At 38.3% G+C, this 24,057-nt stretch overlaps 1 protein-coding gene across 2 annotated transcripts in view; it reads left to right on the top strand.

Moving 5' to 3' along the window:
- poln (polymerase (DNA directed) nu) overlaps positions 1-22,905 on the top strand; it is a 53,365-nt gene extending 30,460 nt beyond the window's left edge. For both annotated transcript variants that reach the window (XM_034901183.1, XM_034901182.1), the window contains exons 20-28: positions 2,349-2,426; positions 8,337-8,448; positions 10,543-10,625; positions 14,530-14,661; positions 19,937-20,047; positions 20,313-20,391; positions 21,309-21,376; positions 21,739-21,800; positions 22,211-22,905. In XM_034901183.1, the coding sequence (XP_034757074.1) occupies positions 2,349-2,426; positions 8,337-8,448; positions 10,543-10,625; positions 14,530-14,661; positions 19,937-20,047; positions 20,313-20,391; positions 21,309-21,376; positions 21,739-21,800; positions 22,211-22,297 (812 nt within the window). In that variant the 3' untranslated portion in view covers positions 22,298-22,905. The remainder of the gene's footprint in view (positions 1-2,348; positions 2,427-8,336; positions 8,449-10,542; positions 10,626-14,529; positions 14,662-19,936; positions 20,048-20,312; positions 20,392-21,308; positions 21,377-21,738; positions 21,801-22,210) is intronic.
- The last annotated feature ends 1,152 nt before the right edge of the window (positions 22,906-24,057 follow it).

Here is a 24,057-nt window from a genome sequence, read left to right as displayed (position 1 = left end):
TCTTGTTTTAATTATCTCATCTTGTTCTAAAAACTGCCACACTCGTCATTTTGGGGGCCAATTGTTTGACAGCTCTGTGTCAATTATATAATAACAAAATTGTAATTAATGACAGAATTTATACATGCTCAGCCTTGACCACGCTTTATGTTCAGAGTCCGGCGCTATCTAAAATTAGGGTCAGAAATTAAGGGGGCAAAAATGCCCCAAGAAATCCCAGAATGATCCTATAAAACATGATTGAGGGGCAAAAATTGCCCTAAAATGTTGGAAATAAATTATATTTACCACTTTAGGCCAATATCTTAAATCTACATTAAGCCAGCATTTTATTTTTATATTCATTTAATTTACATTCCGATCTCTAACATACGCAAACAGCGCATGTTACATAGAAAGGCACTGATAACAGCAATAGTATGGTACAGCAACTTTATGGACTAATTACTTTTTTTTCAAGTGCCCCTCATAATTTGGTAAATGCCCTGATTTCTGAGACAGTGGGTGCAAAATATGTCCCTGCAATATTAAAAAAAATGAATGAATATCTCAAGGACATTATTTCTTAAAGGGAACTGTAAATTGATATTTTGACATGTTGCCTATTGCACCTACATGCTGAAGGAAGATTACCGGTAATTGCCTGAAAGAGACATTTGTTTTCAGTAGATTTATGCTGGGATAAATATTAGCTTATCACTTATATATTTCAAATATTTTGGTCATTGCAAATATGATGTTATGGGTTTGTAACTGTCACAACACAGACACTACTACAGTGAAATGCTTGGTCGTTGTTTTTTTTCTGAAGCTCTTGCCTAACTGGAGGGAAACAGGAAAAAAAAACTAAAATTCTCCATTTGAAGTCCATCTATCTGTTGGCTTGGCTAGGCCACATTGACTCCGGTGTCAGTCACAGACAGTGGTGCCACACTCAGCTTTAATGCTCTATTTCTGTCCCTTGCTTCCTCAGTGTTTTTGTGTTTCTTTTTCTCTCTGAGTGATTCATTGGTGCTACCATCAGCACCTCTGCTCCTCACTTACTCAGATTCCAAAAGCTCCTTGTCATCAGATCCTCTTCGCTCACTCTATTCCTGCTACATGGCTTGTATCATCCCTACTTTCCCTCCACCATTACCACTCTTCTCTCTCTCTGTCTGTCTTCCTTGTATCAGTTAGTGCTTTATATCTTGAGGTGAGAGATGAAGCCCTAATCCCAACTGATTGCAGTGACTGCATGTGTGTGTAGGATGCCACATTTTCAGTTTTTATGTTTATGTGTGTGCATGTCCTGCTGTAGTTGCATTTTGATCAATTGGTGTATGTTTATGTGTGTGTATGTCCTGCTGTAGTTGCATTTTGATCAATTGGACGTGGGAGTTAATTGTTACCCAAAATTTCTTCTGGATTAAAGCCTGCCCTTCATTCCAGCTCCTTGCAGCAGAGAGTGCAGTGATAGACTGATCCCGATCAATGGGGCGTTGTGCCTTCACAACTTAACTACTTTGTACTCATTACATCCAATGTCAGTGTTAGCTCTCTTTATTCCCCCTCTAAGTCCTCAGCCACTCACTGTCTGTGTTTCTGTGTGGCTTTCTTGGTTGAACACACAATTTGTTTTGAAATGTGCAGTGAAAGACATTCATATTATGAGCTGCTTTGCTTATTTATAGAAGGGCTGCTTAATTAAAATGTTGCCTGGCATGGACTCTAACCAGTGTTTCTAATGATAAAATGAAAAACTGATAGAGCACCACCCGATTATAAATGCATTTGGGATAAGTTAAGTTGTGTGTGTGTGTTTGTGTATATGCATGTGTGTGTGTGGTTTCTAGTGTCATATGTTTCTAAACATGGCACACAAGTTGCTATTATTTACAAAATCCTGTCTTTTTTAATACAAGTTTTTAAACGTTTGTTGAATCTGTGTTCACTTTACTTTCATAATAATGAATATTAATGATGATAATAATCATAAGTATATATTTTAAAAGTGTGCCCCTAAAACATAAATGACCAAAGGAAATACTATTAATATACTAACATACAATAATAAATAGTATTGTGGTAGTTTTAGATGTTTATTAGACCCGAAACACTGTTTTCATCACAATAAATGTTTTGTTTTTTCTTCATTTAAATCCCGTAAATGTTCGAATACTGGAAAGCCTTGTGTTCCTCAAAAACAGGCTTTAGTTTTCCTGTACCACATAAAATATTCTAAATCTTAACAAGCAGGTGACAAGAGGCTACTGTAACATGGTTTGTATATTTAAAGTAGCATACACTTTGCAGTGAGGGACGATTTGCTGAGGTGTTCCTCACGGATCTGTGTTTGGTCCTCACAGGAAAGGAGGAGGAGGTGGTGACTGTTCATCCTCGGGCAATGTTTATCCCTCAGGAAGGATGGACTTTTCTTGCTGCAGGTAAGAAAATAAGTAATGTCAAACTTTAATATTTTACATTTTTCATACTTAACTATTTTTAATACTGCCACCCAATCTGATACACAGTAATGAGGCTCTGATTTTCTGTGTTTTTCCAAAACGTATGGATTGTTTTGGGAAAGGTTTTGATTAATATATTTTGGGAGTCTGTTTTTAAGTTTTACTGAGCACCTTCTAATATACTTTTTTGACTTCCTGCTGTTAGTCATACTTATGTTTTTAATGTTAAAACAGTTACTTGGATATGCACATTGTCCTTAGCATACAACTAAGAAGTAAAGGTCACAGGCATAGACTTTAATCATTGCCCATGTTTTTACACAAATTAATTTATTCTTAATTGAGGATCACTTAGCTGCTAAGGCATGTCATTGCATTCATTGTTGACCCAGAGACCAACTAAACCTATGGGAGTGATTCAGTCTCGTGGAAACGTGTGTGATAACCTGCTTTAACTTATTGTATTTTTGTACTTAAATGTACAATCTCAAATCAGCATAGATGTTTTCCCATGGCTTGATTTAACTTTTCATGTTTGTAACTTCTTATGGTGAGACAACCTTAGCTGGCGTCAGAAGGTCATTCAGGGTGTACCACAGGTCAGTGTTGTGCAGACTTAGGGGAGAGCTGGGACACTGTCAGCCTGGAAGAGTTTTGTGGTGAACGCCCGGTGTCTGCTGGCGCTGACACTGTCGTGCACTTACACAACCAGACAGATAAACCAGGGTTAGCAGGAGGACAGCAGCAGCAGCAGGATAAGAGCGAGGATTCCACATATACACACATAGCACGGCAGGGATTTACAAACGCACACAGACACACACACACACACACACACACGCACACACACACACACAAACACACCGGCAGACAAGCACACGCCCACACAACCACAAAGGCACACAGATGCACTTAGGCCAGGTTGCCATAGAAATAACCCCTTCCAGGGAGCTTGTGCCCAGTCACCCGTTTATGTTCTCCAATGTCCTTCCCAAACTGGAACAACTGCTCTCTCTGTGTGTGTGTGTGTGTGTGTGTTTGTGTGCGTGCGCGTGTGTGTATCTGTGTTTGTGTGTGTTCATCTACAATCACTTTTCAGTGTCCCTATAAAAAGTTCAACCAAGAGGCATGTCAACACAAATTATGTATCTAAATGTTACTTTCATGTCTGTAAAGGTAAAGGGATTATAACGCCGATTTGTTTTGAGTGTGTGTTGAGTTTATCGATCCAAGCCTCAGAAGTAACAAAAACATGGCTTAGTCTGTTTACTATTCTTTTATTTTGTATTTATTTTATTTTGAACAGCCTCCTTTTCCTCAAGCAACTTGTGTGTGTATGTGTTTGTGTGTGTGTGTGTGTGTGTGTGTGCGCCCACACAAATTTCAAAAACACCAATTATTGGTGAATCTAACAGGATGAAGTCGTTAGCTAAAGGTTATTCAACATTTTTACAGTTGTTATTTAATGTGCTTTGTTGTAGGGTTAATTTCATCAGACGAGACAAGACTAAATATGTTCGTCATTGACCTTTTTTTCCATGACTAGCATGAGATGATCACAAGACTGCACCAATGTCCAAAAAATGCTGACTAAGACTAAATTAACATGCATAATTGTTGACAAAATGAGACAAGACTAAAAAATGTTGGATAATATAAAAACTAAGATAAAATCTCTCTTCATTTTTGTCTACAATCGTCTCTACTTTTTCATCATGAAATAAAACTAGTGAAGTGCCAGGTTGAAGCGCTGAGGGCCAATCAGGCGTGGCGCGGCTGCGGCTCATCTAGAGATTCGGCGTGTCCCCTTTTTTTTCATCTAGCTGTCACACATCCAGGTAGCAATTTTGCCCTGGCGTGGTGGGAGGAAGCCCAGCTCAGCTTGCAGAACGGCCGGAGAAATGTAGGCTATGCTACTGCTGGCAACAAAACAATGTGCTGTAGAGCCCAGGAACCCTGGCACTTATCTAACGTGTCTGTGTACGATTGCATTTGCATGAAGGAAGAGGCTCGATATAAAAAGCGTTTAATAAAGTTGCATTCAACTAAAATCATTCAGCAAGTGTATATTGTCAGATAATTATGACATTTAACCAATTTTTGAGATGTGTGGAACACTATTTGATTGAAATAGTTATCAGAAATAATCTCAGAAAAAATTATTTTAAAAACGTTTTGACTAAAACTTGACTAAGATACCTTGAGTTCTCTTTTGACTAAAACTAGACTAAAATGACAAGACTTTTAGTCGCCTAAAACTTGACTAACAAAAAAAGATATGTGAATGACTGAATATGACTAAAACTAAAGACTAAATTAAAAATAGGTGACAAATTTAACACTGCTTTATTGTTATTATACCAGTAATTTTGGAAAGTTTATTTAGTACCAGTAAAAATGAGCTAATGCAAAAGCTAGCAAAAGGTTAAAAAAGAGAAGTCATGGTTCAGCAACACGGATCAGCCTGCTGATCTTCATCAGAACAATTCTGTAAATGCACAGGTTCATGAAGGATACTTGTGTGGGTATGCTTGATACATAGCCCACTGACTTTATCTACCATCTGTAATCAACATTTTCAGGGCCAGTACTGTACTGGTTAGTACTTTTTTAAAGTTTTGTTCCCACATATTATTACTTAGCTATCAAGTGGCTGTGATTGAATTTTTTATAACATATCAAGGGAATGTCTGAAATGATATGTTGTTTCCTAAACTTGTTTTAAATTTCCCTAATATGGCCAAAAATCAGTCAATACGGGTTTAACGATTGATGAAAAAATGTATTTATACTGACATGGGTAAAAAAGAATCTGTTTGCTCATCAAAGTAGAAGATTTAGTAACATTTTACTTTACAGTGAGATTCAAGATAGCCACTCTTTCCAAACCAAACAAATTATTTCATTGTTCTTGGAGCCTTACAGAAAATTACCTTTACTGATATTGAAACTAACAGCTGTTCTTCTGGAATAAATTCTGCGTTAAATTGGAATTTTGGTCTAGTCCCTCCTCTTGTCCTCTGGGCTATTAGTTATGAAGTACATGGTACATACAGCATACATTTGACCCAACAGACTTTAACTCTCACAATCCAGTTCTACCTAAATCCTTAGATTGCCATGTCCTGTATGCTTATCAAATCATCCTTCCTGGAAGCCTCTCGAGACCAACCCCAACCCACAGGTGGCATTTCATGTTCTCACTGTGCAGGTTTTAGTTGAGCTCTTAAGCTTTTATGGATAACCTTCATACTGTACAGCAAAGCATTACTGAGGGCTGTTTAGGATACTGTGGGTGATGGCATTAAAATGTATGACCCCCGACATAGCCTCCTCAATGTCTTAATATGCTCTCCAAGGAAAAAGGAGTCTAGTACCAATGGATTTATTGTTTTAATAACTCTATTCTCAAGTATTACATGACCCTGCAAAGTGATTTGTATGGGCTACAACTAATAAAACACAATTGTTATTTTAATTAAGTTATTGCTCAATACATATGTTTATGGAAATAATTAAAAATACTATCATAAGGCAAGGGCTACAGATTAAAATTACCATTGATTAAGTTTTATTTAAATTTTGATTAAAGCGAGCAGAAAGCAATAATGCCTATTCAGTAAATTCATATATTTATAAATGTATATACTAATTCATCTTACCTGGTCTAGCATCTAAATCATAGAAAGGGTTTAATCACAGAAACTATCTGTTAGAAAGTGGCCTTGGAAAACATATACACACACACATACTCACTGAAGATCACACTTTCAAATGTGTAGTCTGATATTATTAATCATCTCGCTCTCTCTTTTTCTCTCTATCTCACACACACACACACACACACACAAACACACACACACACACACACACACACACACACACACACATCCTGGTCAGCAATATGTTTCTGAAGCTGCCGGCCATGCTTGGAGGAAATGTGATCTGACTCATAAAACATTGATGGGAGGATATCTTTAGAAACTTTTCCTTCATTGCTTACCTCACCATCACCCCTCTACCCTGCTTTCTTGTCTTGATCCATCCCACTGGAGTCTCTCCCTGTCCCTTTTATCTTTTTGCTTTTCAGTCTATGGTGGCTGACCTGGGTTAAACAGTAGCTGGTGTTTGCTTTGTTTAATTTCCAATAGGGTCCAATAATATGACCTGAAAACTGTTTCAAAGTAAACTGTGAGATTGATCTTGATTATAAGAAATGTAACTAACTAACTTTCATACTTCAGTGCATTGTATTTACCCCTCACAAAGCTATGCACCCATCATCCATCATTTTCTCTCTTCCTACATTAGCAGAAATCTATTACAGCTGGTTGTTTCATCGTCACAGAGAGAAAGTGTCTCATTTTCCCCTTCATCCATTTTTAATTAGTTTTTTTCCCACACACACGCCGGGTTTTATTTTATTTTGAAGTAGCCGAGCAGAGGAAGAGATGCTTTGTAGGTGTTGATTTTAGAGTGTGTATGTGTGATTACATCTTGAGAGATGTTTCAGTTTAGATCTGCCAAGCTGACAATGAGCTAGAGTACCTGTGAGTATAGGAAATGTTGCCCTAACACAATGTCCCCCGCCACAAAGACATGCGAGTGTTTTCTTTCTCCCATGTGTCAGTCCATAATTCTGTTTACAGAGTTGTGTGTGTGTGTGCATCTTTAAACGCAGGTGAATTATAGTGTGGAGCTAGGTGAGACAGAGTTTTTGTCCACCTATTTTGTTAATGTTTTGTTGTGTGTCAGTCAGTTTGTTGCATTTAAAGCCTCTGGTTATTTCTCTGCTTATGTACGTCCCTTGGGCAAATTTCTAAAACAATTTGTTTCCTGTCTGTCCTGCAACTTCACTGTCCTGAAATTGTGTCAGTCCTGTAGTTCCTGTCCTATTTCCAAATCATCCTCAACTTTTTTAATTCTTCAACAAAAGATGAAGAAGATAATTTAGTTTAGAAATTGTTTGCCACACAGTTACTACGTAGCCAAGGAAGACACAGAGGATTAAAAAAACATGATGGACTCTTCAGAAGTTTCTGCATGCCTAAGTCACCTGACAACACCACTTTCTAAACACAGCCATGCTGCGAAATATGGAAAGAGTTCGGCACCGATAGTCTTAGCTTTGCAGCAACTCATTTGTCATGGCTGGAATGTAACAGAAGTGTATTATTATAAAAAAAGGGACGTACTAAAGCTTTAAAGTCCTTGCTAAATGAAGAAAAAAAACCATTTTGTCACCTTTTAGTGAACTATTCCTTGATGTTTAGCCAGTAGGTGCAACTTTTGCATTCATACAATCCTGAGGTCACTGAATAGTCACACCAAGGTTTAATATCAGCATGTTTGTGCTTCCAAGGAACCTGACATTTCCTTAATAGCCCAGCTTTACATGGATTTACATTCACAGATCCATCCAAACATCCTGTTGCAAGACCTATTGTGGAGAATCAGGTGGAGAAGATGCAGTAACATAATTGCAACATGATGTCAAAGTAGCACAGGCTCAGCATTTTTTTTTTAATTACCGTGAAATATTTTAGTGTTTTATATCTCAATTTTTAAATTTGCTATAGTTAGTTAGAAATAGTTTGACAATTTGGCAAGTACTCTTATTCCCTCTCTTAATCAAAACCACTCTCATGTCTAAGAGTGGTATTGATCTTTTCATCTAATTCTTGACAGGAAAGCAATAAGTATTTTTCCGCAAATCCCAATGTTGTGATTGGATGATGATTGTTTTAGATGTGGCATTAAGAAGGTTTGTGTGTGTGTGTGTGTGTGTGTGTGTGTGTGTGTGTGTGTGTGTGTCTGTGTGTCTGTGTGTCTGTGTGTCTGTCTGTCTGTCTGTCTGTATGTAACTGGGTGTGGGTGTGTACGTGTCAGACTTCTGCCAGGTGGAGCTGCGTCTGTTGGCTCACCTCTCCTCTGACCCTGAGCTGCTTCGCATTTTCACCAACCCACAGGCGGACGTCTTTACCATGTTGGCCTCTCAGTGGTAGGTCTCTCCCACATACACACGCACGCACACACACACACACACACACACACACACACACACACACACACACACACCCACACACATGAACAGCTTGCCAAGGTGAGTGTTAATGCAAGTGTCTCCTAACAGTAACAGCAACATGCCCATTTTATGGAAGGCTGAGACAAGCTTTTATAAAATGATAAATTAAGTGATTCAAACTTTCATTTGGTTTCCCACAGTGTTCCACAGTGTACCCTTTGATTTTTGTTTTCCAACCAGAAAACACCCTTGATCAATATTGAACCATAACGGTGCAACTAGGCTCTAAATAAAGTAGTTAAGTATGTAAATCAGTGTCCTGTTTTTCTTTGGGCCCTCTGCTGTCTACTCAGTGGTTAGATTGAAGATATTTTTCAGTCCATAGTATGTACAGCTGATATTCCCTTAAAAAATGTCAGCATTACTAACCCTAGACTTACCACCTAGTTCTGTTGGGAAGTTTTAAGAATAGCTTTGCTAAACCGACATGCCTGTTGATTAGAGCTGCAAAGATTAATCGATTAATTGTCAAGTATTAAATTAATTGCCAAGTATTTTGATAATCGATTATGTGTTCGAGTAAACTTTTATGGAAAAATTCAAAACTTCAGCTTTTTAAATGTCAATATTCTTTGTATCTTTTAATTCTCTATGACAGTAAAGTAAGTTTTTTTGAGTTGTGGACAAAACAAGACATTTAACAACATCATTTTCAACTTTGGAAAATACTGATCCACTTTTTTTTTCTTTTCTTTTTTTTCTTTTTTACAATTTTCTGACCTTTTATAGACCAAACAACAAATCGATTAATCAAGAAAATTATTGACAGGTTAATAGACAATGCAAATAATTGTTAATTGCAGCGCTACTGTTGATTTCAGCTTGTTATAGTTTTTTTTTACCAATGACTGCTGATTTCTTCCATTCTAATTTAACTCAGAGGAACCTGTCTCTTTTTGCACCTTCAGTTGTCAGTCTGGTTGAACCATTGCACAGTGTTTTTCTCCTTGTATAAAACATTACTTTTTATATAGAGTAGTCTTCTCATACTTCTGGCTGTATCGAATCAAACTTTTGTGGCAGGAGATTACAAACTTTTGAACAGTAGTGTACCAGATAAAAAAATAAAGTAGATTAATGTCTGGCCAGCAGGAGGCAGTGGAAACCCAGTATGGATTTCCATCAACTAGACGCACAGTGAAGGGTAATGCTCCCATTCAGTCACCCACTGGAGGTTATAGGTTACCCATAATTGACCTTAATATAGCATTTGACAGGGAAAGGCATTGCAAGTGTAATCACCTCAAAGAGTCCTTATCCTGAGGCTACAGACATCAAGACCTCTGACATCATGAAACTCTGGAGTCTTGAAGCTCAACAGATACGGTTTCAATTTGTGTGTTTGTGGGTGTGTGTGTGGGTGTGTGGTGGAGGGGCGGGTACTCTCTCAACACTGATCAGCAGTGGCAGCTTCCACTCAGCCCCTCCAGAGATGCCGCTTTGCAGACTTGTCCTCCTGCCCTGTCTGATCCCCAGTACTACGGCGTCTACGAGTCACATTACATAACTGTCTGTCCATCCCTGCCTCTTTCTCTGTCCTCCGGTCTCTGTTCTTATCTTTACTCCCTCTGTCTCCTGGCAATTCATATTCTTTTAACGTCCATATCTCACATAGCTTCTCTCTTTATTTCCCTTTTTCTTCTTGTAGTAATTTTTCTGCTGTCCTTTTCTATCTCCTCCATCTCTGTGTCACTTTTCTGTCTTGTATTTTTCTATCTTCCCCATGTCCCAGGGTTGTCCCTGGTATCAAAAATAGTAATCCATTGTATACAAATTTTTTTATTTTTACATAGGTAAACCAAGGACAGCATTTGCATATTTCACTTTAAATAAACATTTTAATTTGGGCTTCTAACATAAGTTAATTCTCCAACTGGGTTAAAATTAGATTTTCAAACAAATCTTTTGACCATTTTGTTCTCCCCTGAAAAATACTCTTTGTGTATGTATATTTAAATGTAGTATAGAATTAAACACGCCTCTCTCAATGTGTTTATCTTTGTCACCCAGGAAAGGGGTGAGTGAGGGGGAGGTGACTTCTGAGGATCGGGAACATGCCAAACGCATTGTCTACTCTGTTGTGTACGGGGCAGGTGAGTACACACACACACACACACACACACACACACACACACACATAGTAATAGACATACAGATTGACATACAGATTAATTAATCAACTAGACAATTACCTGTGCTGTAAAAATTGTTAAAAAAAATAACAAAATAATTGGGTCTAAGTGTGATTCGGCAAATGGTTCAGACCCCTTAGATCTACTTAAGTGGTTCATTGTGTGAAGAGGGTAAATGTAGCAAAATATATCAATCAGAAAGAGGGAAGCGATTGCAGTATCAAACGATTTAGGTTATCTTTTAACAAAGATGCTCAGTGATTTCTGCTAGGACAGTATTTCTTTCATGCTGTGGATCACATTCCTGATTCCACAGGGTGGGCAGGGATAAGGGGTAGACGGTAGAGGCACAGGAAAAGATAAAAATAGAGAGGAAGATGAATGTATAATACACCAATGTGGACCAAAAAGAGACTTGTCTCTGTCTCTGGTGTCCCATTTTTGGTTCACACACGTGCATGCTCTTATGAAACACACACTCACACACACACACACAACCAGGGTGAAGTGTGTGCGTGTGTGTGTGTGTGTGTTTAGCACATGTATATATGAACCTGATGTGAACGCGTGTTTAGGCATACAAAACAAGAGCATGTGCATTTGTGCTTTCACCTGTGTGATAAAAAGAGGTTTTACAGGCAGTCTGCACTCTTCATCAGGTTTTATTACCAGTGGCCAGTTTTAATGCTTATGTAGAGTATATAGAGCTTTTTTCCACACCAGCTTTTGTGATGGTGTGTTGTGAAGTAGTCCCTGGGCTGACTAATAAGAAATGCCTAATCTTCAAAAGTCTATAGTATAATAACAGTTTAACTTTAGAGTCTGTTGTCAAAACTGCTATTATATCAAACTCTAGCACCTTTTCAAAACAAACCTATCATACATGTTTCATTCATTTATTTATGACTGCCGTACCTGCATGGCTTCTGCTGTACATGAAGGCCTCATTATTTTTATATTATATATAAACAGTGTGCTTAAAGTATGTTAGGGAAAATCTAAGTCAAAATGATCAAGCTTACTTACATGTTATATCCTGCTTAGGAAACTGAAGGCACTTTAGTGTATGTCATGCATAAAAAAAATTTGCTGGTTCATACAGCTTTCATACCTGAGGTATCAATGTTATTGTATGTGTTTAACTTAATTTGACATCTTTTGACATGTTGAGTATTGATATCCACTTATGGGCATTCACACAGCCTGCGTTGGCCGTCAAACGGTGTGGCATAAACGCAGGTCTTTACATTCATTTTGAATGGGAGTAGTGCGTTTAGGCTGTAGTAGGGTTTGCCGCAGGGAGGACACACAAAGAAATGCACCAGGCCTGCAGCGAAAAGTCGAGACTGACTAAAGTCTACTTGTGCTACATTGGGGGGTTAAAGAACACAACAGGACGTCACTCAAATGGGGAGGTTTAATTGCCAAACAAATTACGGGTTCACCGTTTTCCTTTCTGAACACAACATATTTTAATGTAAATTTTCAGTAGAACATGCATGGGCTGTATTTGTGGTATACAGCTAAATAGATTGCACTAGTTATCATTTTTGACCAGAAGTATGTGGAGGAACATCTCTTCACAGTAGGGCTGGGAATTGTGTCAACTTTATAAGGTATATTGATATATTTTCAAACGAGATATGGAATGAGACAATACTATTTAAATTGATATAGTTTGATGTTGCGTTACATTATCCATTTTTTCCATAAATAATCCATTTCTATCTTCTCTCACACTCTCCGCACTCCCACTCGCTTACAGGTTCTCCTGCAACAAAGAGGGAGACACAGCGCCAGTCCACACTGCTGACATCTGCCTACAGTTTTATTTTATTTACACGGCTGCATATTTTGTTAAGCTGGAGAGGAAAACATATAATTAGTAAATACTACTAAATACTAGTGTTTCCGCTAGTAACGTTCTGTTGTGGCGGCCACTAGGGCTAAAAATTCTATGAAAAAAAACAAACATTAGTCACTGGATCATTAACTTTGACACACAGTATGTAACGCTGATGATCTGCTGATGCGTATTTAACCTGCGCAGGGCCCATTCATATGAGTCAGCTGTCACGCTGTCAGCAGACAATCCAGTCCGCAGTGTAGTTCAGACACTTCACTGATAAACCAGAGAATTGTTGAGTAACAATCAGCTTCATGATCAAAGAAAGTGTTTGTGTCACACTCTTCAGTCCATCACACACTGTCTACATCATTGTCTCTCTTTCCCTCTTTAAATAAGTCCGTTCACATTGTTTAAACAACTGAAGGAGCATTCTCAGATATAAGCCTGTTTGTTTTTATATAGTTGTTTTTTTATTGTTTTAATATATGGCTTATATTAAATTGCCTACATTATAGGCTATAATATAATAAAATATAATCTTTCATTAACCAAACATATGTTGCAGCTGTATATTACAAACGGGGACAAAATCCCTGTCTTTGAATTTTATTTTTATCACAGTCACTTACTAGAAGGATGTGTTGTCATGGATACCAAATACTAAAAGCAAGCTTTGTCCGAAAGACAATAATCAGATAAGGGAGGAGAGGCAGAGCACTTGCTATGGAGTCATGAATACACACACACATACACACACACAAATGGGTCACATTTAAAGTAGGTGTTGAGACAGAGGTATAATCTGAAGTGGGAAAATAAAGAGAATGAAATGGAAAGGAGTTACTTTTTTATTTTATTTCAAGAGCCATATTTCCGCAACTGTGTACCTGCCACACAGACAGACATGCCAGCTCAAATGAATTCAGATCTCTTCATCTGCTCTAAGGCTTTTTTTATCCTTGTTCAATACAAAAAAACGTATCCACTTATATCTATCAAGTATTCATTGGGGTGCCATTTTGCCACCAAGCAGACATTAACACACACCCCTTAGAGCGCCAAACCACACACACACACACACACACACACACACACACAAAGTAACTGTGGCACTCTTTAGCTTACACTCCTCTATTGATCTGTTTGTCACCTTGTAGCCCGCTCCTTTACTCTTGTTACAAATTATACACCTTTAACACTTCCTGGGAAAGCACATGTTTAGCTTCACTTTATACACACACACAGCTCTTGCCCTGATCCTGCCCCACATTCCTTTTATATTGTCCTCATCTATCTTTCACCCTTCATTTGGCTCTACTTTTTCTCTTTATTTCTTTATCCTCTGGTCCAGCTCTGTTCACTCGCCCCCTTTCAACTTTCTTATCTTCTCCTGGTAGTTTGGCTTTATTTAAATACACTGGTTGTTAATTTGTCAGCTCAAGGTCTTTATTTCTATCTATCTATTTTGGGAAACATGCTTAATTGATTCCCTGTTTGGAATTAAATGACAAGATAGATACCATTCTCATATCCGTACGATAAATATAAAACTGGGCTAGCATAGCTTAGCACAAAGACAAGAAACGGGTGTACAGCTAGTCACTAATTAACACTTTATATCTCATTTGTTTGATCCGTACAAATGCTGAAGTGTAAAAACGACACATTGCAGTGTTATTAGGGGTTACTGTATATGCCAGATGCAGTAACTTCCTACAGTCTAACGTCAATAAAGCAAATAAGAGTAATTCCCAAAATGCAACACTATTCCTTTAGCATACTTCAGATATTGCCAACTTTTTATCTAACTCTACTAACACTTATATGTGTGTAGAAGATAATAAAAAATTAATGAAGTTATAATCTAGGATACAATGAATCATCATGGCCAATCTTTATACTTAATCATAATATTTACGTTATATCTGCATGGCATCAATGTCTCCCTTGTAACTTCTCTCCCTGATGTAAGCTTTCATAGTTACATACTAGTTAGCAAAATGCTGTTCTCTGCAGGTCGTGAGCGTCTGTCGGGGATCCTCGGTGTGAGCACTGAGCAGGCCAGCCGATTCCAGGACAGCTTCCTGCAGACTTACAGAGAAGTCCATGCCTTCATCCAGAGGACCATCCAGCAGTGCCACAAACAAGGTCTGTGTAATGCTCTTAAAGGGAAAGACATTGGAGAAAATGTGCCTCATACTGTAAGAACTGTTTCCTAGCATTCAGTAGCAAAATGTTTATGTATAGGATTAAAGGTCAGGATCAAAGTCAAAGCTAAGGGAAACTAGGGATTACTGTTAAGGATTACAAACAGGAGAAGTCAGCAACATGCCCCTACAAACAAAACTGTGTGCGTGTGTGTGTGTCTGTCTAGGTTAGGGCATGCACTTTTGACATACACTATGTAGTTTGCATTTCTTAGGTGTTCACACATACACCCACACTCTCTTTGCATTTGTGTGTGTTTGGCTGAGCAAGAAGATGTGCTTACATTGGCAGGAATGAGACAAACTGCCAAGGGTCAATGCTTAAGGGGGACGAGGTGGGTGGTGGGTGGGGTGGGAAAGGGCTGATGGTTCAGAAGGTACTCTCAATTTATATTCAGACTGAATTGCCAACACTGCACACCTGAGACCTAAACATGCTCACACAAAATAGTGTAAAGTCTGCACTTTAACCCTCATTGCAGACTGTACATGAGCAAAGTGTCAACAGACGGAGCGATGAAGTCAGTCTGCACTAAAACAGATCCTCCAACCTTCAACACTAATGTCTATGTTTGGGTTAAAACCTCAGCCTAAGGTTTGGTATCCAATCCTATCTTAACTTTATCTTTTATGTGCTGTGTCAGCTTTTCCCTTTCGAGTAAAAGCATGTAAAGAGTCAACAGGTAAATGATAAGCTAGTTACACCCGAATCAAATAGTCTCTGTGAGAAAGAGTCAGTTGTATCAGTACTGACAAATGCCACTGACTCTCAGGCTTTTTTTGCATGGAAAACTGGATGCTTATTAATTTTATCTTGGATAACAATAACTGTATAACATAACCTTGTTTTATATTAAACTTTATCAGCTGAGATGGCGCATATCTTTGTCACAAACACTGACCCCAAAGCAACATATCACCAGTGACGCTCCCCGCTCAATGCTTTCCTCCGCTTCCTAATTGAAGCGTGTATGTGATGTTGCGCCACACAGTTGGCTTTAATTCAGCTCATCACTATAGCAATTGTCCAATCGGAGGCAGTGTCGGGATTTATTTTCCCCACTCGCCCCACACTTTGTCTTGCTGTCCTTCAGTCTGTTTATCTCGCGCTTTCACTTTGTTTTTTTCTGTTTCTAATCTCTTTCTTTCCATGGTCCTGCCTATATGTCTCTCGTCCTGTTAGCCTTCCTCATCCAATCACTGTTTTTATATCTCTTTTCCATTTGTATCTCCCCTCATTTCAGAGCAGAAATTTACAGTAGCTGATCGATAAAATAGTCCTTTGTATCCTGTGCTGGCTTATGGGATATAAGGTATCACACTAGATGGCTGTTTTAGCTGTGCTGTGACTCAGGCAGCAGAGATAAATTCATGCCTGGGCTCCTTGTCCCCTCTGCACATCCCTGAGTTTATAGTTGACTGGGATCTGATACAGCAATATTTGTTCAGAACTTTTGGTTGCTGACAGGGCAACATGAATTTGAGGTCAGTATCACAATGTGGGTGTAATAGCAGCAATGTAATGGGGGAAGAATAACATAAATGTAAAAACCCAGGAGAAATTGGCCAAAGATGAGGACTAAAATAGGAATATTTTGATAGTTTGTTTTAATTATATACACTACAAGTAATAACTTCATAGCCATATCTACCATGACCACGCTTTTTTAAATGGTTCACACTTGCTGCCCTTGATATTAAAATGAGAAAAAAGCCACCACACTGGGTAAGCCTGTCATGTTGTTTTTGAAATCATGTACATTTCATCAAAGCTTTTGGGATAAATGCTGTAACAAGTGAAGTACTTGTAAAGACTGCTTGCGCAAAAAAGACAAAAAAACAACCAAGTCTTTTGAAGACCACAGCAGACACAGGGAAGCCTAGATCTGCATAGACCCTGCTGTGCAAACACTCACTCAGAAACCTATATTAGCTCTGATGCACAGTCAAATTGTTCATGCACATACTCATGCAGATATTTCTACTGCAGACTCGTGCAAACAGTGGATCTGACAAAGGCTTGTCATTAATAATGAAGAGATTTGCCGTTTAGCTGTTGCTTCAGCCTTTTATGCTCTGTCACGGATAATGGTCCACACAAATGGCAGCAACACTGAGCTGAAAACATCACACACACTGATGATGAGAAAAGTCAACTTCTGTTCTTTGAAATGTTACTTTACCAACATTTTGACATTTTTATAATTAAGGAAATATACATTTGCCTGTGAATGTTACTAATTTGTCATAATGGGTGCTGAATCTAATTTTCTTTCCAGTCTTACTTTCCGGTATGCTATGCGATTTTCCAAAAATCTATTTGACAGTAGTGAGTTTCTGCTCCTCTTTCGCAGCTGTCTGGTACTGTCACTGCTCTCAAAGCGCCGTTTCTGGTCTTAAGAGACAGCTGGTTTCAACTAAAAAGCTCTAAAAACCTGCTGTGCACTACCGGCTCAGCACCAAACAGCACTACAACAAAAGTAGCGATTAGCTGGTGACCATATTGGAGCGTTTAGCAGCTAAAGAGTCAGATATTTCCCTCAAGAGTTGGTAATGACTAAAAACAGAGCTAAAAGATAGTGAATATTAAGCTTCAAATCAATGATAATGTTGCACTGTAACAGCTGGATATGTACAAAAGAAACTTTTATTAACACTAATAAATTCACCATAACTTAAAAGGTGATGAAAAACATTAACATCCTTAGGTGTTAAGAGTTTAACACTTAAAAACTAATCTGCTTCATCTGGGGAGAGTGGTGGCCTATTGGGGAGGGGAAAATACTTGATTCTTAGATGCATCATGATTCTCTCTAGAATGATTTGATTCTTTGGCATCCCATTTAAAATCCTTGCCCTTTTCATCTTGGAAAAGCAACTCCAATATTAACCTTGGTCTAGTTCTTTTTCCTGTTACATTGTCGTTTTAATGATCTTTTTAACTTCCTTGGCAACTCCGTTATATGTTCTAGAGAATAGGCGTGATGCTCCAGCTGCTTTCAAATCTGCCGGCCGTCGCTCAGTAATATTCTCCCACTCCATGGCATTCATTACACTGCCACTGAGTCTAAAAGCGTAAAAAAACAGAGGTATGTCCCTCTTTGGCTAATAATTTAAAGATGGAAGCGCAACATGGCAGAATACATAGGAGTGAGTCTCTCCTATGTATTCTGAATGGCAGATTCTACGTTTACAAAAACACTTTGATTAGTTGGTGGAAATAATTACACATGAATGCTCGCATATTTGTTAAAGAACAAAAAGGTTTTTGCTAAGAATCAACTCAAAGAATTACACAATGTGGACCTTTAAGGCTTAAGAATGGACTGGAACAACAAAATAAAAACCTCAGTAGACAAAATGTTTCATTAAATCTTGTGCATGACAAATACTGTAAATGTCAAAGTCTAAGCTTTGTCTAGCTGTTTTGTCTAGGAAGGGATTAGCAAACTCTGAGTAACAGTTTTTAAAATCACGCATGGAAATAAACATTAAAAAATGTTTGCATTGAGATGCATCAATGATTGGTTTAGAATCAAATTGTTGGCCTCTGAATTGGAATTGAACCATGAGGTGCCAATCGATTCCCACCCCTTGTGGCCTAGAGTTAAACTTTCAAAACTAACAGCCTGAACTTGAACAGCACTGGCCTTCACACCAATGTGTCACTGACTTAAAAAGCAGCCAATTGGGTATGAAAAACACACACATTCCAGTGGGATTCACAGAACTGTCCATGGTTGGGAAAAAATTGTGTGACACAAAGTAGACCTCACATCCCTATTCTTAGGCCCCAGAGCAAAGGTCACATTCCTGGTGAAAAGGTCACACATATGTGTCATGGGTTAATTCACAGTGAGTAGAATTTTTTGTGTTTGTTACTGTCTGTTGTGCACTCATTTCCTACACAATAATGTTTGTGCGTGATTGTCTGGAAAGAGGGTCATTCAGGTTCCATACCCTGGTTGGCTTTCCTCATAGTAAGGGATACTAGAGGGATTTAGCTGTAAAGCCTGCTCTATTGTCCAGCTGGTGGAATGTACTGGTGTGTGTGTGTGTGTGTGTTGCATACCTGCACATCAAAATGTGTGTTTGGGTATAATGTGCACATCACGTCACTGCACATTCTTGTGTTGCCTTCCAATGTGTGTTTGTGTGACTGTACTGGGAATGTGAGGGTGTTTCTCTTTGCTTTTGTATTTGAATCATGTGGATGCTGGTGTGTGTGTGTGTGTGTGTGTGTGTGTGTGTGTGTGTGTGTGTGTGTGTGTGTGTGCGCGTGCGTGCGTGTCATTGTAAACCCACTGTTACCATCATCATCAAATTACTTGTCATGACACTGTTCAAATCTGGAGCTTTGGTTCTGCTCAGTGTGTCATTTTGCATGAGTCACTTGCCTGAAAGGAGTTAGATGGTTCAGAAATTGTGTGGATTGTTTTCATCCACAGACTGATAAGCTATAGGCCAAAACCTAATTAAGACTTTGGATGAGCATCTTCCCACTGTACTGTATGTTTTAAAAGGGGGAGCTCTACCGATTTTGCACCTGTCTGTTTTCGTCTGTTTACATGTCTTGGACAAGCAAATATCAAAAGAATGTCTGGGCAAAAAATATACCAGTTATACCAAATAGTATGTAATAATATTTTGCATTATATTATGCAAAAATAAATTTATAGTATGTATAGCAATAATTCTGCTCAGCTAGATCCAACATCTACCCCCCACCTCCCTCTCCCCCATCCAATGCGGGAGAGGGAGGTGGATAGATAACTGAAGGTCACATTATATTTTCACTCTTAAGTCTTTTATTCTTTGCGTTAGGGAGGGGCGATACGGCCCTAAAACAATATCACAATATTTTTGGGTATATCTGCAATAATGATATTTTTGAAATGACAAAATACTTAACTATATTTTTTAATTAATCATAATGAATTAATTATTAATTTCAAGAACATACAATTTCAACAAAATAAGTGTTATGCAAAGTAAAATAAAGTAAATATAATATGATAAAGTGTATAGTTTTAAATGTAGGCAAAATGTAAACGGTTTGCTTAAAAATATTCAGTAAAAACAAAACAAATCTATCTCTCAGCCATCAAAGACAGATTTGCTCAAATTAACTGAAGGTATGATTGCACCTTGCATACATTGTGATCAGTATAATGACTGTTGATTAATAAATACTATGTGTTCTTGCTTTTGTTTAGGGTATGTGCTCTCCATCATGGGTCGTCGACGAACCTTCCCTAACATCAACGCCCCCGATTGGGGCATCCGCATGCAGGCTGAGAGGCAGGCAGTCAACTTTGTGGTCCAAGGTAGGATGGCAAACATATCTGTGTGATAGAGTCAGCTTGTTTGCTGCACTGTCATCTTTTTGTTTACTTTTAAGGATCAGGAAGTGGTAGTTGTCTAAAACTAGCTGTTAGTGGAAAAAGTAAATCACTGAATCTCTATTTAATACCTTTAATATCTTACCTTACATCTCATTTAATCATTAGTCCGCTTCTTCAGTTTAGCTTATCCTCTTGAATTCCCACTTTGCAACTGTGTGAGATTTTGTTTATGTAAATGTTTGTCCAGGTTCAGCTGCTGATCTTTGTAAGATGGCCATGATCAGAATCTTCAAGCTGGTCTCCTCCTCCAGCTCATGCTCCGCCAGGTACAACCATTCAACATGGGACTAGTGACTGAAGACGCTCGTATTACGAGCCATTTATCCCATGTCATACCTAATGTAACAATGTATCCTTCACTCTCTTTCCCATCGTGATCATACAGCAATAGAGTTCTGTCAAATGATTGCTGCTGTTAAATGAGCATGTTGGGTGAGCAGGATGTAAAGTACAGGGAGGACTTACTTGAAGCCTGCATGGTGGCATGTTGATGAAGATGCCGCAATATTAGTAGTAGTTGAGGTAGGCCTGTACCAAATAGTTTGAGGCTTCAAAGCTTCATTCATAATGTTGACGCTTGAATTCTAAATCAACATTCGAATGATGGTCAGCTATTTCTTTCATGTTTATTAACTAAACCTGGTATTTCTAAACAGTTCTGCACAAAAGATTAGGCTGTATGGATATTATTAGTATAATAATATTTTTAGTATTAGATTCCAATGGTGTGTATTATTGTTTCTGACTTGTGTGTTCCAAAAATTTCCAATAACTCCAGAGCACTGTTTCTGTCATAACATAATGTTGCTATAAGACTATGGGCGAAATTATTATTTCAGCATTATTTTATACCCTTATTGGATTAGCCTGCTGCCTACATGTATTTATGTTGACCAAACTGAATGAATTTTCATTAAAGAATGTTGATTTCATTAAAAAACTAATTTAATCTGATCAATCACGTCATTCAAATTGAGGATTTTGTTAGGAATTATTTGTTATTTAATTTTTTTGGGTGATGACGTCACCCAAAAAATAGGACAAAAGACATTTAAAAAAGCTCCATCCAAGCATCTAATGGAAAAAAAAGAAAAGACTTTTGGTACAGCCCTAAATTGAAGTTATAGTCTAGCATAGTATAGTTGGTGTGTTCATACATTTTTGAATGTGTTTGTAACTATAGGCTGATAGCACAGCTCCATGATGAGCTTCTGTATGAAGTGGAGGACTCCCAAGTGGAACAGTTTGCAGGTGATATTACTACTTCCAATATCAATTATCTAATAATTCCCTCTCATCAAAGAAACATGACCTATGACGCCAAGTATTTGTAGAGTAAAGAATACTGTTCATAAAGTAGTAAAACTGCTTGAAATGTGTTTTAGACATTAAGGCTTGTTTTGGTAAATTCCTGACAATCTGTGACAATGTTACAGTCAAAAGAGAATTCCACAGATTCAGCATTACATCTTACAATGTCCAACTCGATGGGCAGTTTAATTTTTTAAATGATCTAAATCATTGCAGCAGATTTTTTTTCCACACATTCTTCTTCCTTGTCAAAACCTGCACCTACATTACCAACAATGCAATGACTCTACATGTGTGTGTAGATCTGGTGAGGAGCACCATGGAGTCCCTTCAGCACATTGACCATCTGGGAGTCCATCTTAAAGTGAGTAAATATTGATAAATAAATATATATATAATAATGTCAGTTGTTGTGTTCAACCTTTGTTCAATCGTGGATGCAAAAATTGTTTTGTTGCCATGGGACCCAGGCAAATGGAGATGTTCATAATGACAACCGTGCAGTATCACGCAGGAACATGGTCCGAGAAAAGTCTCAAAGTCTTTGCTTTTACTTGCACTTGTTGTGGTTGAGCACAGTGCATGCTATTATGCAGATATTTTTTTACCATATTCAACCCACACTATTTAATTTTAAGACTCAGAAATCATCCTTACTGCTTTTTCAATAAAACAAATATTTACTCAGCAGACTACTGACTAAATACAGTCAACAAGCCACAGGGCATGACATCAACATGTGTGTGTGTGTGTGTGTGTGTGTGTGTTTTCCAGGTCCCCCTGAAGGTGGCAGTCTCCAGTGGCAAGTCTTGGGGATCCATGTCTGAGCTTAACATCCCTCCAATGTCGCCTTCTCTTTAAGTCCTGCCTCTTTTTTCGCTGTGTCTTTCTCCCCCTTTTACCACCTCTTTTGCTTCTTCTACCACCACACCTCTGTATTGAATACATTTTACAACATTTTCTTGCTCTGCTCCCTCTTGGAGTCTTCTCCTCCTTCTGCCTCTTCTTAATTTCTTGTTACATTTCTTTATCTTGTAATCTTTCTGTTTCACTCAGTCTGTCTCTCCTGCTCCCTTCACGTGTCCTGCATCCACATTGCTATGGAAACCAGGCAGCTGCAGCTCCTTCCAGCTCCCAGTTCTTGCTTTCACTCCATCCGTATCCGGGGGCAACGGCAGGAGCCTCCTCTCCTCTGTTTTCACACTCTTATTAAGACCAGTGCTGTTTTCGCTGCCTTGTTACCAAGGTGAATCTCCACATTTGATATAGTGCTTGATATTTATTGGTTCATAAAATGTGTTGTATAATTTTTGTAAAAAACAGTAGTTTTGATGTACTTTGTACCTGCAAGATGGTGTACTGTATTCTATAGAAAAGATGCTTGTGTTTATTATTTTTATGCTTTGTTTGTGCAGAATAATTCTTGCTTTGAGGTTCCCACTTGATGAACCCAATAACCTTTCTCACCCCGTTTCATTTTCTTTGTTCACTAGGCACTAATCCTTAATGAATTCTTTAAGATAATTTGCACATTACATTTTAGAACATTTTTAGAGGTGATGCTCTCATTAACAGAAGCATAGAATACTTGAACAAGCATAATTAACTTGAATTTAAACAAGTGAGTTTTAAATCATAGTTCCCTCACAATATTCCTTTCACCTTTAATTGACGATGATTCCAGGGGTCAAACAGCAATGAAGAGTAAAAAAAGTCAGTTGTATTCAGTAGATACGCTAATATTTGAATAGCATAAAGTCAGGATATTTTCAAGGACGGTTTTTTCAATAAACCACCTTTTTGGGGGGTTTTATTCAGCTGATTCTAAGATTATCTAATTTTGCTCAGCCATGTGCATCCAGCGCCTCGCTCTCTCCAGCTCATCTTTGATCCGCTCACTTGGCGCTAGCCCAGTCTCCCCTTTGTCCTGTTGATGCCTCTGTCACACAGACACATTCCACGAATGCTCATACACAAGTTTACACACACAAGTAAGAAACACGAACTTGCTCTTTTTTTTTTTTATCTACGCAGCAACGATGAAAGCCCTCACACACTATCACCGTCTTCCAGGCACACTGAGCGACTTTCCTTGTCTCTGGCAGCCACAGCAAGGCTCTTTTGGCCCCTGTTATACCCTCTTCCAACTAAGCCTATAAAATGGGTCTAGGTAGATCTATACACAATTGTAATTTATAAAAATAAAAAATAAAAAAAGCCCATACCCCATTACCCATTTAAAATGTCACCTCATTTTGGCAGCTAATTATAGGAGTTCTCTCTTTTTAGGTTGGTACAAAGGTGGTATGTGGGATAACAAGCAGATCTGCCAGTAGTTCTGTCTTGTCATGTATTTACTAAGTTTCCTTTTTCAGTGCAACAGCCCTTTACTTTGCCTGTTGAACCCACGGACAGGAATGTGTTCTCTATGTTCTGTTGTGAGAGGCTTGTCCCACCGGGTCAGTTTGAGCAGTTCAAAACCAGAGCAATGGACAGTGTTATGGAAATCTGCCCTCTATTCTCTCATTGTTCTGTGGTTTGAAGGTTCAAGGCCGTCCCTCCCTTTCACAGGGGAGCGTGAGACTGGTATGTGCAATTTCTAGAAGGCACAGTGAAATTAG

Source organism: Etheostoma cragini, chromosome 19 (assembly GCF_013103735.1).
Source record: "Etheostoma cragini isolate CJK2018 chromosome 19, CSU_Ecrag_1.0, whole genome shotgun sequence".
Lineage (NCBI taxonomy): Eukaryota > Metazoa > Chordata > Actinopteri > Perciformes > Percidae > Etheostoma > Etheostoma cragini.
The sequence above is the reverse complement of the archived record's forward strand: the minus strand, read 5'-3'. Positions and strand labels throughout refer to the sequence as shown.